Here is an 18,267-nt window from a genome sequence, read left to right as displayed (position 1 = left end):
GCTGTGACAATGTGACAATGGCCTTCTAAGTGCTGCAATAGCCATGTTTCCCATTCGTGACCATTGCTTGAAGTGCAGGCCAGACATGGCTCAGAGGGCTTAGGGGCCCTGGTGGAGGACAGACAGGAAGCCTATGCTTGGCAACCCAACCCAGCAGGGCTTCGAACTTCACCTCTGCTCCCTGGGTAAGCAGGGGTGGGGGGTGGGAGTGGCTGTCCACTTACCCAGAAGGGGGTGCCTCAGGGTGTCCTTTGCTCGCTCCTGGCTGCGGGGCCGGAGATGGCACTTGGCATCTCTGATCTTGAAGCGGGCCTTCTGCCTGATGGGGGTGGTGGGGGCATCTGGGGAAAGCCAAAATTCCCCCAGGTGGCGGCCTCTCCTGTGGGCAAGGAGGTAGTGGGGGACGGGGGCTGCCAGAGGCCAGGTCCTTCTGGAGCTGGGTGGGGCTTGGTGTGGGCCATTCTGCCCCAACAGCCCTCCTGGGTGGAGGAACCTTCCCTGCCCCACTTATTTTTCTCCCTGTAAGGCCTGAAACAAGTGCAGTCATGGCTGGTGGGGTCCAACTCAAGGCCAGGAGGCAAGCAGAGTCTTCTTTCAGCAGGGGAGAATACTGCTCACCCCCTCTTTCATGGCCAAAGTCACAGACATGACTGTGCTTTTAGGAAAGAGGTCAGAGAAGGGCAAGGAAGGGGAAGGGCTTCAAATCCTAGGACACCTAGAACTGCAGACCTCTCTAGAGCAGACCCCAGAAACACGGAATCCTATGACTCTGAATGCTCATGAACTCATTCTGTGCTGTACTGGGAGCAGGCTTGGCTCTGAGAGGCAGGGACTCTAAGTGCCTCTTGAGCATAGAGTTCAAGTGCTCTGTGGGCTAAGTTCAAGGCTATCCTTTGCTACATGGCTTGTTCAGGGCCAGCCTGGGCTCTCTATGAGTGTCTGTGTCAAACAATGACAGTAACAAGAGGTCCATGGGATCACATTTTATAGTGACTGAATCACTCTACTACTGTGACCTCAATCAGAAAGGCCTCTTGTGACTCTCTGTGGGCTGGGCCTCAGCTTCCAGCCTCCAGCTTTTAGGTCCTGGCCCTGTCGTGTCTCCAGAATCCCAAGCCATGACAGGCAGGGCCCAGAATGGAAAATGTTTTCCTGGGTGATCCCACGTCTTTCCTAAATTACGCGCTGGGTGAGAAATAAAAGGGTAATTTAGGCATGCATGGTGTAGACAGGCCCCAGGTTACCTGAGCAGCTGGGCCCTGCACCCGAGCTGGTGCCATTGCGTTTCGGTGGAGTCTTGCCCTGGAGACCTGGAACACCACAGCTTAGGACGTAGCTGCTTTCTGAGTCTGTGGAGAGGCCGGTGGGTAAGGTTGACTAGGGTGTACCTCCTTCCTAGGGCCCCAGATTGCTGAGGTCTCCAAGGGGTTGCTGATTTGAAGATCAAGATTGGCTCCTGTGGAAGCTGCCCAGGTCCACAGAGAGCCCGGCAGCCAGCCGTCTGGGAGTGCTCTGTGACTGGGAACCCTGCATTGGGCTCGGTCCTGCTAAGCAGTAGGAAGCAGGTGTGTGTCCCAGAAACAACACACGGACCCATCCCATCCCAGAGGGCCAGGGGTTACCTGGCATGAAGAGACTGTGGCCCAGGCAGGACAGGAAGCAGTTCTCCACTCCACCCACCTTGCCACAGGACAGCTGAGCCTGGGCAGAGGCCTTGGACCGAGACAGGCACCCGCTCATCTCTGAGGAGAAGAGAGAGAGACAGAGAGACCTTGAGTGAGACCAGAGGACCTCTGGGTCTAGCAGGGATCTTGAATGTGGATCAGACTGTGGCAGGAAGATGCAGGTCTGTTTGGCAGTGGGTCAGGTGGCCACTGACAAGCAGCTTATTCTGTCCCCTTACAATTCTGGTCTTGACTGTTTCAGGAAAGGTCATTCGCTTCCTCAGATAAGAGCTCTTGAAGGCAGGTGTGTCCTTAGAGCATGCGTCTGGGGTCAGAGGTAGCTGCATAAGGACATGGGCATCTGGGTAGAGGGCTTCAGGGTATAGGGAGGGGTAGCACCCCCATTCAGGGGGCACCTGAAGATATCCAAAGCAGCTCCTTAGAACGTCTTCCATGGTTATTGTTAGAAGATTGAAAACATTTTATGTGTATGGGTGTTTTAGCTATAAGCATGCCTGTGTACCCAGGTGTGTGCCTGGTGCTCATAAAGGCAAAAAGAGGGTGCTGGATCCCCTGGAACTGGACTTCCAGATGGTTGCGAGCCGCCATGTGGGTGCTGGGAATTGATCTTGGGTCCTCTGGAAGAGCAGCCAGTGCTCTTAACTGCTGAGCTAGGTCTCCAGCCCCTTTTGATTTCTTTTTTAAATAATCCATTGCTTCCTTGGTGCTGAGCTCTGTACTTCATTATACAGAATGCCATTAAAATCATTTGTCCATGGGTCTGGAGAGATGGCTTAGAGGTTAACAGTACTGACTTCTCTTCCAGAGGACCTGGGTTCAAATCCCAGAACCCACATGGCAGCTCACAACTGTCTGTAACTCCAGTTCCAGGGGACCTGACACCCTCACAGAGACATACATGCAGGCAAAACACCAATACACCTAAAATGAATGAATTATACAAAATTTTGTCTAGGGATGGAGGATAACTCACTGATAAACTCCTTGCCTCACAAGCATGAGGACTCAAGTTTGATTCTAGAACACATATAAAAGAAGCTGGGTGTGACATCATGGGCTTGTAATCCCAGGGCTGGGGAGGCAGAGACAGGCGAATAGGCAAGCTTACTTGGTGAGTGACAGAGGAAGACATCTGAGGCCCTTCTTGGAGTGACCATCCACATAGTCATGTGGTGGTTTACGTAACTTGTCAAATGTACTAAAATATACTGAATTGCATGGGTGAATTCCATGCATGGCATGTGAGCTACATCTCAATACAGCTGTTGACAGAAAAGAAAAAAAAACCCAAGAGAAATGCTTTCAGCCTGAACATGCAGGAATTACACAGTTGGGTTGAGCCTGTCTCAGACCTGTACTGTTGCTACAGACAACAGGGTAAATGTTTTCAGAGAGGCATGGCAGAGTTTTTGGAGTCATGAGCAACTTTGGGGTGCTGAGAAAACAGAGCACTTTATGGTCACATCTGAACTTGGAGGACCTTGATATAAGAGCCAGAAGTCACAGGAAGTGGCTTCCCAGATCCCTACTCTCAGCTGGCTGCTCTGACATGAGTACCAAAGTCAGGGCCTCCCCTACACAGACAGTCAAATCTCATGCACCACCAGACACGGTGCCTGGTAGCGCACTGATCCTGAGAGCCAGGGGGACGATATCTGGTGAGACCCGGATGTCTCCCAGGTGTGCACCCCACCCCCCATAGATGTCTGCTAACATCTCGAAATTCCACCCTATGGAACCATCTCACAGCCAGGAAGCTTTTCCTGAGTCCCAGCAATCATCACTGTGCTGGCACCAAGAGCCCCAAGCGGATATACAGACGGATTGCAACTGAGCTTTAAGCTACTCCTGGGGCCCTTGGTGGGCAGAAACACATACAGGAAGAGTTGTTTTCTAGATGAGCTGAAGCAGTCCTGCTGAAAAAGATCTTTGCACTCACAGAAGCCGAGATAGGACATCCCGCTTCACATTTGTGGCATTCCGGAGCACTCAACAAGTAATAAACTCATTCTATTGAAGGAAATTTGTCATCAAGTGCTTAGAAATGCCACTGTCTTCATTCTCCTTGCCGCCCTGGAAGACTAGAAATGAATTTTCCAGGATGTAAGATCACCCTGGAGAAGCCTTAGCCACGGCTCTGCATAGACCGTTCCAGTGCCACAGAAACTGACTACCCAGGATTCACAGCAGACAGTTGACGTCTCATAGCAAGAGCCATGGGAAGAAGCCCACCTAGATGTCAGCTATGGCCTAGTTCCATGTGCTCCTTGGAGTGTGTTATACTTCAGTTTTATTTATTTGATTCTGTATACAATGTTCTGTCTGCATGTTTGCCCTCATACCAGAAGAGGGCACCAGATCTCATTACAGATGGTTGTGAGTCACCATGTGGTTGCTGGGAATTGAACTCAGGACTCTGGAAGAGCAGCCAGTGCTCTTTACCTCCAGCTCCACTTGAGTCTTTTTTAAATGACAGGGTCTCATGTGGCCCCATCTGGCCTCAAACTTTCCATGTAGCTAAGGAGAATCTCGAACTCCCAATCCTCCTCTCTACCTCCCGAGCTCTGAGATGACAAGTGTGCATCACTCTACCCAACTGTCCTTCTGTCTTCTCATGATGGTTACCACCATTTAGATTTAAGGTTCAACCCTTCTGATTTAACCTATCATGCATGACAACCCACCTGTACCTCACCTTTTCTGGGATAGCTGCTATCTGAATTCTATAATTAGATTTCCATCTATTGCCAGTTTGAACCACAAGCCATGCTTTTTGTGACCAAAGAGAGACAGAAAGGCAGCCTTGGGAATCCTTGCTTGTGGTTATCATCTCCTCTTCTCCAGCCTAGCGCCTCTGAGAAAGGTCACATCTCTCAGGAAAAGCTGGATAGCTGATAGCACTAGGACCAGGCTGACTGCTCAGTGGGGACTGTGAGATCTTTCCAACTTTAGGGCACTGCACTCCAACACTGAGTGAGCTGTGCTCTCCTTGTAGGAACTGGATAGACAGTGTCCTTTTGAGGGATGTAATAATGATGGGTGAAACAGATCATAGGATTAGATGGACCATTCATGGGGGTCAGGCAACCCAGAGTGCTCACCAAAAGTTTGTCCTGGGGTGGGGTGTATAATCCTAGCATTTGGGAAGTGGAAACAGGGGGATCAAGAGTTCAAGGCCAGCCTCAGCTACTGGGGTGTGGCTCAGCAGTAGTACTAGCATGCAGGAGACCCTGGGTTCCATTCTCAGGCCTGCCAAACAAATGGATACGAAGTGTCCCTCTTTCTGGGTGACAATGAAAACTTCAGCCAGTGCAAACATGGGGTGGGGCAACAGGGAGGAGCTCATCAGGCTACCTTGCTGCTATCACAGTCCTCGATTGCAGAATAACCTGGAACTTTCCTTGGCCATCTGTGGGTCTAGCATTTGCATCTGTTAGCTCTTGACACATGAGAGCCTTCCAGTACCATCTACTAATGCCCTCAGTTATACTTGTCAACCTCCATGCCCAGAGTCTTGAACATTCAGTGTCTCAGGTAACTTAAAGGAGAAAGTGGTATAACATGTCACTCACCAACACAGTTTAGCAGACCAATGGCAGTTAGTTCTCCAGCAGTGACAACCAGGCCACCAATGGTAGTCAGACCTTTTGGTGGTTTAAGTAAGGATGGCCTCCATAGGCTCATATATTTGAATGTTTAGTCACCAGGGAGCGGGACTATTTTAAAGCATTATAAGGATTGGGAGGTGTGGCCTTTTTGGAGGAAGTGTGTCACTGATGGGGGACCTGGGCTTTGATTATCAAGTGAATGAAGAGAGAGTGTCCGGTCTGAGCTTTCAGCTTTTTCATTAATGGGCGGGGGCTAAACCCAGGGCATGGTGTATGCTAGGCAGGTGCTCTACCACCAAAGTATACCCAGCCCTCTTTTTACTTCAATTTTGAGACTGGATCTCACTGAATTGTTTGAAATCATGGAATTCACTCAGCTGACCTTGAACTCACTCTGTAGCTAGGCAGGCATTGACTTTTTGATCCTCCTGTCTCAGCCTCCAGTGTATCTGGGATTTCACAAGGCCTACACCATCACGTCTAACATTTGCCTTTATGAGGCTTGCTTTGGTTGTCTAGGACATTAGAGCATGGCAGGGCAGCAACCTGGAGAGTGAATTCCAGGAGAACGGGTACATGGCGTCCCCAGAACTGTAGAGAGCTGCGAAGTGCCACACACTTAAGATGGTGCTGGCTTCCTCCTCTGCTAGCCCGATAGCAAGTGCTCTCTGTGATAAACAACTCCTTATTTGGTCAAGGCTGGATATCAGGCTTGCTTCCTCGTATGTGGACCTATCTGCTGTCGCCACATGGCTTACCGGGGTTGGCCGCCCAAGGGCCTTTTTAAGCTGTGGGCGGGCACTCCCTTGGGTCAGAAGATTTTGTTCAAGGTCCTGAATAAACTGCCTGTGAGAAGGATTCCTGAGTCGCGTCTTCCTTGCTGGTCGAGGTGGTCGTGACAGTTGGTGGCCCGTATGGGGACGCTCGTACGAAGAAAGGAATTCAGAACTCACAGCAGTCAGGGGGTGCACCGGTAAGTCCCCAGGTAAGGCGGGGATCCTCGAAAAGAGCGGGATTATTGTTCTCACCCGTAGAGAAGGGGAGAACGGTCAGCAGAGCCGCGTCAAAGCGGACGGGAAAGCAAAGCAGCAGAGCCGCATCAAAGCGGACGGGACAAAAAGAAAAGTAGTAGAGCCGCGTCAAAGCAGGCGGGATAAAATGAAAAGTAGTAGAGCCGCGTCAAAGTGGACAGGAAAGCAAAGCAGCAGAGCCGCGTCAAAGCGGACGGGATAAAATGAAAGTAGTAGAGCCGCGTCAAAGCGGACGGGATTAAATGAAAGCAGCAGAGCCGCGTCAAAGCGGACGGGACTAAAGGGAAAGTAGTAGAGCCGCGTCAAAGCGGACGGAGTAAAAGTGAAACAAAGGGTATTATTATTTTTCTTGGCCCTTTGGGTGGTATTTAATTTTATTTTTTTGGGTTTTCTTTTCACTGTTTGTTATTAAAACATGGGTAATTCCACATCCCGCCCAATTTTTCTGGCACTCAACGAGTTGCTGCGATCAAAAAATCTTAGACTATAAAAGGGACCACGACAAGAACGGGGCAAAAAAAGGACTGGGATAAGAGCAGTTGGTTTACTCCTCTCTGTAGGTAAAGAGAGAGCAGGACAAATGGTTCGTGGAGCAGCGAACCGAAAGTAAAAACATTGTTAGCTTGGCTAGCAGGGAACTCAAAGTAAAAGCTAAAAAGAAACATTAGAAGCTTAAAAGAAACATTGTTAGTTTGGCTAGCAGGAACCGAAAGTAAAAACATTGTTAGTTTGGCTATGGGCCCTTCTCAGTTGCACCCAATTTTTTGGCTCTGAATGAGCTGCTTCGTTCTAAGAATCTAAGATTTTTGGAAGTTAGGGAGAGATCTTGATTTTACATGGGACTGAGAAACAATATGGAAAATACACAAAAAGTCTGGATACTGTATACTATTGTGTTTTTCAGTTTTTTTTTTTTGATTGCTCAGGAAGGAACAACTGCTAAAGTACACTTGATGATAAATGCTGCTGAATTATTTCAAACGCTCAGAGGTGGTGTTTGGCCTGTCTAGAGACTAGTAAAAAGTTCCCTTGAGGATCAGAAATATAGTGAGGCGGTTAAAAAGGGGAGAAATGCTTTAGAACAATTACAAGAGGAGAGATCAGAGCAGGCAAATGGTGAAAAGGGAGGAAAACAGAAAAGAAAGATGTACTCAGCTCTAGAAGACTCAGAGTCTACGGACTCCGAGGAGAATGAGGAGGAACTCCAAACTATTGTCATGATCCCCATGGTATGAACAGTGCCCCCTTCCAGCAATGAAAAGGTAGATTTGCAAACATACAGACAGGATATCCAGGACAGGTGTTTGAACAGGTGGATCAGATAGCCATTAAGGCTTGGAAAATCACTGCCAAATTAAGGAGAAGTGAGTGGCAATCTTGGCACCTGGAGGCTGCGAGTGGAAAATGCAAGGATTATATGTGTTCCTGTTCAGTATGCCAATTTTACAAAAGCTACAAATTTGTCCAAGTATTTGTCCAGTTTTCTTTTACAGAATTGGTCAGATTTTGTTCAAGGTCCTGAATAAACTGCTTGTGAGAAGGATTCCTGAGTCGCGTCTTCCTTGCTGGTCGAGGTGGTCGTGACACAGAACTGCTCCCTGGTCCTGCAGAGGTTCAGCTAATCTTTTATTCGCTGAACCAATGAAGATGAGTCACCGGAACTCAGCTAGAGGAGATCGGGCTCTTGCAGAGAGGGCATGGGAAACCAGGGCTGTCTAGGCGGCAGTGTGGCCCTGTGAGGGGCTGGCAGCTGGGTGGGGATTAGGGGTGGGATTTGTAGGCCTGGTGCTGCCACTGCAACCACAGGAGTCTAGCCAGTCTACTCCCTGGAACTTCCTCAGAAGGAAGAGGACCTGATGGAGGCGGGGTCATCAATCTACCTCTTCCAGGAGGGTCCCGGGCCCAAAGTACTGATTTCACAGACCCCCCCCCAAGACCTCCTTTGTAGTCTGTCTCCTCACCGCAGGGCCCCATGTTCCTGTGTCCCTGGCTGACACCAGGCTTGCCTAGCCTCCAATGTCCTCATCAACAAAGTCTGTTTCCCATTAGTCAACCCCAGTGACAAGAGACCCCTGCCCTCTAACCCACTTCTGCAGTCACTGTGTCCCGCACCACCTCCCCCCATACAGAGGGCAGGGCCAGCAGGTGGCCCCTCTCCACTCACCCACACAGTCCTTCCGATTCCAGTGCAGCCTCCTTCCGGGTGGGCAGACACACTCGTAGCTGCCCTTGGTGTTGACACAGCCCTGCTCACAGCTGCCCTTGTTCACGCTGCACTCGTCCATGTCTGGAAACACAGGCACAGGAGTGAGGGCAGGAGGGGGTGGGAACCACCAGCCCAGGCCACACCCATAGTGCTGGAAGGGCAGGGGGCACCCAGGACCAAAGACCAGGAAGCTCCTGACCCCAATGCAGCCTGGGAGAGGTCCCCGGAATCCTGAATGTCTTATCTCTCCAGGGAAAGCACAGGCTCCTTCCCTGCCTTAGTTTCCCCCTCTGCACCAGGGTGAAAGGAACCACCTGAGCCCTCTCCTCTGACCAAAAGCCTGCTTTAGGCAAGGGATAGCTCTTCCAGCTCCAGGCCACCCAGCTGCCAGCACACAAGTGTCCTGCCAGTCAGGGAGGTGGCACAGCATCAGCATCTAGTGGTCCTCAGGTCACAGGGAAAGCAGAGAGATGTGACTCCCCTCCCCCACTCCCATCTTCACCAGTCACATTTGCCTTTGGCTCGGTTTATGTTCCTGTTCCCTTTGGTGCGGCAACCAGGGCCCTAGGCAAGAACTCTCAGGCTTGATGGCTCCCGAATCTTCTCTCCATCCCTGGCCTCTGTCCCTGACCACACCCTCACCCCAGGAGGTCTCAGGCCATGGGCTGTCTTCCTCTGGGGCTGTCTGGATCCCATACTCCCTTCCTCCACAGCCAGAGTCCTTTGTCACACAACTGTGACCATACTGCCCACTGCTTCAAGCCTTCCTGCTTTTGTGTGTGACACTGTAAAGAAGCCCTCAAGCATCGTCCTGGCTCATGCAAGTCCTGAATATGCTGGGCTTGTGTCCGCCTTGGGGATATTACCCTGTTTCCCACTGTTTGTGGGCTCACCCCCCTACATCCCCTACCCCCTGGGACTCTGCACAGCTGTCCCCTCTGGATTGCTTTCCCGTCCTGACCTAAACATTCCTCTTTTAGGATTCTCACTGTCTCATCTTCCTTTCTCTAAAGTATACTTTCTGGAATTTTCTGTGCACTGGCCACTCCCTTCTGGATTGGGGCACCCCAGGAAATGAGGTTCTGGGCTTATGCTTCCAAGTTGGCTAAGGTACCCTGTGGTGCCTCCCATACCCTGCCTCACCCCCCCCGTTCTTCTGTCCTTTACCTGTGCCTATGTTTGGCAGAATCCCTCTGTCCCCAAAGTTCCCAGCCTCGCAAGGTCCCTCCCAGGCCCATCAGGGTCAAGGTGGGGGTTGGGGTGTAGGGAGCAGTGTTGATGACCATATGGCCAGGCGCGTGCCTCGAGGGGAAGGTGGCCCTGGCGGGCGGGCTGCAGACCTCCGCAGTGGGTTGTCCCGTAGAGTATATAGCCGCGGTGACACAGGCACTGGAAGCTGCCAGGGGAATTGATGCAAATGTGGTCGCAGGTCCTCTCAAAGGAACACTCGTCGATGTCTGTGGCCACAGGGAGACAGTGTAGGCGGGTGTCAGTGTGAGGTGACTAGGTAGGTCTGCCCCCCAGTGAGCATCCCCCCCCATGGTTCCTGGGTCCCGAGGCCACAGGGAGACAGTGCGGGCGGGTGTCAGTGTGAGGTGACTAGGTAGGTCTGCCCCCCAGTGAGCATCCCCCCCCCGATGGTTCCTGGGTCCCGAGGCCACAGGGAGACAGTGCGGGCGGGTGTCAGTGTGAGGTGACTAGGTAGGTCTGCCCCCAGTGAGCATCCCCCCGGATGGTTCCTGGGTCCCGAGGCCACAGGGAGACAGTGTGGGTGGGTGTCAGTGTGAGGTGACTAGGTAGGTCTGCCCCCCCAGTGAGCATCCCCCCCCGGATGGCTCCGGGGTCCCGAGGCTCAGCATAGTCTCCCACAGTCTGTTAGGCTTCTTATTGCTCACTTTCCCATACTGCCTCCGCTTCCTGTTTCTAGGGTAGAATCCCCTCGCATCTGTTTTGGAATTGGGTGGGGCAAAGTATCATGATGATTATGGACCTCTGTTATGTTAATATCTCATTAGCCTGTGGTTAGGAAAGATATTTACATTTGCTTTAGTGTGTATGGTGTATACACATGTGTGCATGTGTATGTGCATATGTGCGTGCCCATGTGTTTACCTGCACATACATGTGGTAAATGTTGGGTGTCTTCCTCATTTACTCTCCATCTTAATTACTTATTTAAAAATGTGTATGTTTTAAATTATGGGAGCACAGTGTCCAAAGGACAGAAGCGGGCATCAGAGTCCTAAGAGCGGGAGTTACAGGCCACAGCAAGCCTCTTGATGTCAGTCTGGGAACCGAGCCCAGGTCCTTTGCAAGAACAGGTGATGCTCTTAATCGCTGAGCCATGATTCCAGTCTTATTTTTCACAGATGGGGACTCTCACTGAATGGGAAGTTCACTGTCAGCTAGACTGGATGGCCTGGAAGTTCTCTTCTCTCAGTCTGCTCAACATGCTGGGTTTTCAGGAGCATGTTGCCAAGCTTGGTATATATGTGGCTGCTGGGAATATGAAACCCTCAAGCTTGTCCAGTATGCACTTCATACTGAGCCATCTCCCGTGGGGGCACTCCCCACCCCCGTTTTCGTTTTACTTTTGAGACTGGTGTGTGTGTGCCTGTGATCTTATCATGCAGCCCAAGCTGGCTTTGAATTCCTCACTTTCCTGCCTCTGCCTCCCAGGTACTGGGATCACAGGCCTGAGGGACAGGAAAGGAACATAGCACACATGTCAGGAAGGAAAATGACTGGGACTTGCCCAAGAGCTCCCAAGGACTGGAATGGAACATAAACTCATAATATTGACCAAAGTGTGCTTTCATCACCCTAAGATGATTCTGGAGAGGTTAAGGAAAGTGGGAGGAGGGACAGGGAATACACTACCCACAAGACTTTAAAAAGTAGCGCGTGATATTTGACTATGAACTTCCTCTCACAGCCAAAGTAAAAAGAGAAAGGAGGGTCACGGGTTGCCTGCTCATCAGCCTCTCATAGAAGTTGGTACCAGAAACTGGGGCATTGCCGTGACAGACCAAGACATACTACTTGTTGAAGGACTATGGAAGACTTTGGGACTTTAGACTACAAAAGCTAGATGTTTTAAGTGTGTCTTAATGGGCCATCTTAGTAGGAGCGTGGAAGACAGTGCTGAGGGTGATTTGAACTGTGGGGGTCAGCTTGAGAAGTTTCAGAAGGGGGGAAGAATATTAATAAGTGGCTTAGAGAACATTCTTGTGATATTTTGGCAAAGAAGTTGGCTACTTTTTGCCCTTGTCTTAGAAATCTGCCTGAGGCTACATTGAAGAGTTTTGGATTAATGGCATTGGCAGAGGGGATTTCAAGATAGCCTAGTATTGATTGTGTCACATGGTTATTAGTAGTTACCCTAATGCAGTTCTGTAATGGAAAGGAACAAGCTGGGCAAAGAGAAATAGAAAACACACAGTGTGTGGGGAAAGGGGCATCAGGAAAGGTGATGTTGGAGCCAAGTCCCGAGCTCAAGGGAATAAGAGGTTTACAGAAAAGCCTGATGCTAAACAGAATAAAGGGAGCAGTGACCTCAGGGCAAGACCCCACCCAGCTTCCAACTTGTGAAAGGGAATTAAAGGAAAGCACAGGCAGGGAAGGGAACCTTCAACAAATGAAAGCTGGTACAGATGCTGTAGAACAGGGGGCCAAGTTCCAGTCCCAACCAGCAGAATTAGGCAGCATTGGTCATGGTTCTGGCTTCAGAGTGAAGAATACAAGAACGGATCGTGGTATCTGGAGGGGTGTCTAAGGAAAGCCGATAAAGGGAGGTGTGTGGCAGGGGTGTCCCTGCATGGAGACCGACAAAGGCCATTATGTGAAACTAACAAGAAGAAACTTGGATTTCACTGGAGATCCCAAGATGCTGGAGATGCCAGAGCCATGGGACACCTGCTGAGGAGAGCTGCTAGCAGCGAGTGGAACCAGCCCAAGAGAGAGTGTGTGCTGCAGTCGTCAAAGCTGGAAGGGGTTGGACATCTGAAGAGTTTTGACATCGGACATGGAGATGCAGGGTTTGGAGTTTGGAATGGCAATGTATGTTCTGTGATGTTGTATGTGGAAGTGGGTGATTTTACAGATTACATATAAGAGACTGCCTTGAGTCTCGGAAGAGACTTTGGACTTTTAAGCAGTCTGTAGACTGTGAAAGACTATGGGGACTTTTGAAGATGAATGGGATGCATTTTTGCGTTATGACATGCTATAAGCCTATGAGGTCCAGGGACTGGAATGTGGTGGTTCCAATAAGAATGACCCTCAAAGGCCCAGGTTCCCAGGGGATGAAACTGTCTGAAAGGATTATCAGGGACAGGAGTGTGACCCTGGTGGAAGAAGTGTGTCACTGGGGATGGGCTTTGAGGTTTTAAAGGTTTTGAGGTGAAGACTTTGTTCTTTGAACACATTGGCACTGACTCTAGTGATGTCATACTTAACCGAAATATGTGCTTATAAGACCCCAATGCAAGGGCAATGCTGTCCTGTGGGCGCTCAAATGAGAGTGTAAGCTCTCCTTAAGGCCTGGGAGCGCCTCCTGGGCTGTGGATGGGTCCTGCTTGGAAAGGAGAAGGGATGCTCCAGGCGAAGGACAGGGTGGGTCTAGGGAGGTCATGGGACTGTATGAGGGTCAAAGGGCACTGGAAGATGCTAGGCTTCGTAAGGAGCTCGGACTCTTCTTTGACAAACCCAGGGAGCCTTCAGATAGATGAGCTGCGAAAGGGTGGAGATACAAATGGGGCTGGGTGGAGTATGCCAGCAAGGGCCTTGGTGCAGAGCCTGAGTGTGCCTACTACTTGGCCTGTTCTCTCAGGGCTGGTTGAGGATTCAAGACTCTTGGCCAGTGGTTCTCAACCTTCCTAATGCTGAGACCCTTTAATACAGTTCCTCATGTTGTGGTGACCCCGGCCATAAAATTAATTCTGTTTTTACTTCATAACTGTAATTTTGCTACTGTTATGAATTATAATTTAAATGTCTGATCTGCAGGGTATCTGATATGCGATCCCTGGGTAAGGGTTGTTTGACCCCCAAAGGGGTTGTGACCTACTCATTGAGAACCACTGCCCTTGGCCCACCATAGAGCTTGGTAAAGTGGTGGTAAGACAAAGCTGGAATGTGGAGGAGCCTTCAAGGGCTGGCTGGCTAATGGGATCTTGACCAGCCTGCAACTGGAAAAGATGGGCCAGGATGTCCATCCAGGGGAGCAAGGCCTGGCCTGGGGGAGGGTGTGGCTGGCCTTGACGCAGTAGGCCAGGTTGGTGCTGGGTACCCTTGGCAGCCTCTTCTTACCAGGACCTAGGACTTCAGGGCTTCACTGATGAGACACTGAACTGTACTCACCAGCAGAGGCTGCCCACAGGGCTGCCTGCTCTGCAGCTATGGGGGTCTTACAGGGACAAAAGAACCTGACCCTGATAGGACAGTCACCATTAGAACTAAAGCTCTGATGCTTTTCATGGTTTCTCCCAAGTTGGTTCTCTAGGGCACCTGCCTCCTTCCCAATGGCCCTGCTCAGCCCCACTAAGGTCTCATGTACCCTGAGCTCTTTCTCCTAATGGGCCAACTTCCTGTTTGTCTTGGGAAATGAGTTGTCTAGCATGTCACCAGTAGCTTTCCCAGGAATCTCCCTGATTACCCCACTCCTGGGATGCCTGCATCCTAGGGGCTCCTGGGCTTGTCTGTGACTCTTGGCTACTGGATAACTCCAGCCAGAACCTCAGTTATTCTTGTCCTAGCAGAAGCCACGCCTCTGTGCTGGGAAAATGTCTGTGATGTGCAATGCCTTCCACCAGGCGGCAATATTGAGCCTTCAGAACTGGGCTGCCTGCAGGAGGAAGGCATGGATGGGAGGGGGAGTGTGGGTGGGTCCCTCTCTGGGCCTTAGTTTCCCATAAATATATTTCAGATTAAGTCTCACGGTGTAGCCCAGTCTAGACTCAGTCTTACAACCATGTCCCAGCTGGAACTGGGGCATGTACCACCATGCCCAGCACTTTCCCCATCTATAAAGCAGACAGGAGACAGGGTTGGGTTGTGTGGCTCTAAGTCATGAAGGGCAGGTAGGAAAGAGCAGGCACCAAGTTCTGGAGAATTCTGTATCCTGAGCTACCCAGTTTGAGTGCTTCCCTTTCCTGCGAGTGTACAAGAATCCGGAAGACAGGAACACTGACCACGGGGGCTGACTGTGAGTGGCACCTGGGACCTGGTAGGTGCTCACCTTGGCATGTCCGCTCATCCGTCAGTAGCTTGTGGCCCTTTTGGCAGCCGCATTCAAAGCTGCCCACCGTGTTTCGGCAGAAGTGGTCGCAGCCTCCGTTGTTCATCAAGCACTCGTTGATGTCTGAAGAGGTTGGGGAGGGGAGGAGGCTCAGATGCCACGGTCGGGATGGCCTGGGGAAGGGGTAGTGCCATCCTGCCTTCTTGGCCTTGGCCCACCTGCTGCTCGCTGCCTAGGGCTGGCTTCTGGTCACAGATGTGAAGAACCTGGGTGGAAAGCTAAACCCCAGTCCCCCAAGGTCCCTGACTTCCCCTGTGATTGGTAGCCCTGGTAGCTTGTTTTAGGGTTCAGGAACCAACAGGGACAGTGATGGCTTCCATGTCCCTTTACCCATCTGAGGAGGCATTCTGGAAGGAGTGAGGCTGCAGTATTGCTGCCTCCGGTGACTTGAGATAGTTATGCCCCCTCTCCCATCCCAGGATGAAGATTAAAAAGGGTCCCCACAACACAGAACAGGCACCATGATGAGGATGACAGAAATCACATCTCTAAGGTGCTGGGGCTTAGGGGTGTCAGTACACTTGAGGGGCCAGGTGTCACCGCTTGCTGCCTGCTGAGGAGAGTCTGTGGAGGGGGAAGAACCTGGGGGGCAGCGAGGCTTCCTCAGGTGAGTGAGGTCTCTGGCTTGACCTGTTCTCACTTCAGCAGTTAGAGAAGTGAGACTATCCTCCACTGGCCACTGACCCCATCCCAGGCCATTAGCGATGCCCCTCACATGATAAGCCTCATGAACAAGCTCGCCAGTTGGTTCCAGCTCACATGTTTCCAGTGATCGGGAGCCTTCTCCTTCCGAGAGTGGGCTTCTGGCAAACACTTCAAGGATGCCTGTCCACATCTGTGAGCCCTTTCCATTCATGCCTGCCCACCTGAACCCTGCTGCTGCCCGCAGTGGGACTCTTGACCCTTTCCACAGAGAGTGCCTCAGGCCTTTGGAGCTTCCCTGTTACCCCTTCTACCTGAGCCTGTCAGTGAAGGGACTGTCACAGGGTCAGAATGAGGAAGAGCTCAGGCTGGTGTAGCCAGCTAAGTGGAGGTAGTGGGAAGGCCGCTCTCTCCAGCATAGGATCTAGTAGGGTCTTGCTGGCCTCATATGGCCCTCAACTTCCAATGAGTGCCCAGAGTGCAACTTCTTTTTCTCTCACCTTTCCCCTTCACCCTGTGCTCCCCTCCCCGCCATGGCAACCAGTACCATCGCCTACAGTCTGTCAAGTGTGCTGAGGCCTCTGGCTTCCCAGGATGAGGGCCTGGATTCTCACAGCTCTCCCCGCTGCAGCTGGGTCTGGCCTCAGGGATCCACTTCCCCTGCTGAGCCTCTGCAGGCTCTGCCCACCACACTCCATGAGAACTGTCTCAACCCCACCACACTCCATGAGAAGCTGTCTCAACCCTACCACACTCCATGAGAAGCTGTCTCAACCCTACCACACTCCATGAGAAGCTGTCTCAACTACTCTCTTGTCATGGATCCTGTTCTTGGGGACATGAGAGAGCCCGAGGGACAGAGACTTCCTGGGAATGTTCACAAAGAGATGAATGACATCATCAGTAGCAAGGCAAGGATCCCAGACAGCAGTGGGAGCTGAGGGCACAGAGACTCTGGGCCCAGGCTGATGTGTATGGGGAGCCCTGATGGGGTGAGCCCCGGGAAAGCACACATCAACTCCCTCTTCCCTGATGGGGTGAGCCCCGGGAAAGCACACACCAACTCCCTCTTCCCTTCTGCTAACCCACTGGGCACAACCTGGCCACCTGTGGGGCCAGCGAGAGAGAGTTTTCAGGTGGGTAAACAGGGAGGCCATGTGCTGGGCTGGCCTGGCCGGCGAGTCAGATGAGGAGACCTTTCCCACTTGGATGAAAGTCCTGGCAGGTGGCCTGCTTGGCCCAGGGCATGGGAGAGGAGGACAAAGCACAGGCAGTGGGTGGGGGCTCTCCCAGGCCTTTCTGGGAGACGGTGGGGGGAGGAGCTTCAGTATCAGAAGCCACGATGCCCATCTGATAGCAAGTGGCGCTGTACCAAACAGGGAACCTAGGGCTGGCGGCCTAGAGCAGAGCTGAGTCTGGGGTGAGCTCCCCAGGCCCTTGGCCCCCATGCTTGGGCGAATGTCCCACCTTCCCACCCTGCTTCCACCTGTCTGCTGCTCCGGCGGGCCCAGGGCTTTCCCAGCTGTCACTGCTCCCTCCCCGCCCCCACAGCCACCTGTTTTGCCTGATGATGACTTGTGGGCTTTCAGAAAACACCGAACCTTTGAAGTCATCCCTTTGATATTGTCCCCGGGACCCTCGCCAAGATCAGAGCGTGCACCTGACTAGTGAGCTAGAGCCCCAGAGTAGGCCCTCGGTTCACTAGGAATCCCCTGTTGGCTTGTGCTGCCCAGGCCCCTGAGCCCTGCTGGGAACTCCCTAGCCCACTGTCAAGAACTCCACAAACCCCACCCCTGGGGTCTGTGGTGCCACCTGGCTTCTTGGACTTGAAGATGTCATGATGGCCGTGTTAGGCACTTACACACGAGTCCCACCCCTTCAAAGCCAGTAACATCCATAGCAGAATGTCAACTCTGCTTTCTCCCCTGCCATGGTCATGTGGCCCAAGCAATGCCACCAGAAGCCTTGATGCTCCTTTAGATTCTGCCCAGAGGCCAGGCAGTGCTATGAGACCTTCTCAAAGTGACAACCCGGGCCTGTGCTTGCCCTACCTAACCTTGCCTGGGGCCTGGCCAGCAGTCCCTGGAAATGCTCTCAAGCCCTGTGCTGGTGAAAGCCACTACCCTCCCCCAACCACCTTCCACCTGCAGCTCATAAGGACTTCACCACGCACGGGCAAGATGCTAGTGCGTCTCTACAGCAGAGACTTACTTACGTCATCTCGGCAACCCCTCCTCCCAGCACCTGAACCCAGCAGAGCACTGCAGTTACAGGAGAGTGCTGGCCCACTCCAGAAGTCAAGAGGGAGCAAAGAGTGACTCATGTTCATGGAGGAGCTTTGGCCAAAGGCTGGGTTAAAGAAGGGCCAACCTGGTTAAAGGGCCCAACCATCTGAAGAGGAGCCATGTGAAACCAAGAAGCACTAGGGGCAGGGACCAATGGGTCTAAGGCTATGATGTCTCCTTCACACCTATCTTCCCCCAAATGGAGTACACAACAGGACATGGTTTGGCTACTGGCATGGCAGCAGCCCCTCTCATCTCAGACCACATGCGGCCCGGGCCCTTTCTTGCTAGATGAGTTGACTCTCAGAGTTGAGCAGCTGGTCTATGTCTCTCTTCCTGACCACGCTGGGCTCATCACAGGAATGAAGCTCCACACAGCACTCATGTCCAGGGTCAGCCTATGCCTCTGAGGGTACAGTGAAGCCTGGGTCTACCCTCTGCTAGCCTGGGTAACGTATGAGGGCTGGCTTACTGTGACATCATGGGCTGCGAGGAAGACAGTGGGGACTGCA

The 18,267-nt window shown here is 52.0% G+C and overlaps 1 protein-coding gene across 2 annotated transcripts in view; it reads right to left on the bottom strand.

Annotated features, from left to right (window-relative positions):
- Positions 1-18,267, bottom strand: part of Scube1 (signal peptide, CUB domain and EGF like domain containing 1) — a 122,911-nt gene that overhangs the window by 18,647 nt on the left and 85,997 nt on the right. For both annotated transcript variants that reach the window (XM_040754072.1, XM_040754073.1), the window contains 6 exons: positions 14,769-14,891; positions 9,871-9,987; positions 8,489-8,611; positions 1,623-1,742; positions 1,245-1,349; positions 225-341 (listed from right to left, as the gene is read on the bottom strand). In XM_040754072.1, the coding sequence (XP_040610006.1) occupies positions 225-341; positions 1,245-1,349; positions 1,623-1,742; positions 8,489-8,611; positions 9,871-9,987; positions 14,769-14,891 (705 nt within the window). The remainder of the gene's footprint in view (positions 1-224; positions 342-1,244; positions 1,350-1,622; positions 1,743-8,488; positions 8,612-9,870; positions 9,988-14,768; positions 14,892-18,267) is intronic.

This window comes from Mesocricetus auratus, unplaced genomic scaffold, assembly GCF_017639785.1.
Source record: "Mesocricetus auratus isolate SY011 unplaced genomic scaffold, BCM_Maur_2.0 Super-Scaffold_100010, whole genome shotgun sequence".
Lineage (NCBI taxonomy): Eukaryota > Metazoa > Chordata > Mammalia > Rodentia > Cricetidae > Mesocricetus > Mesocricetus auratus.
The sequence above is the reverse complement of the archived record's forward strand: the minus strand, read 5'-3'. Positions and strand labels throughout refer to the sequence as shown.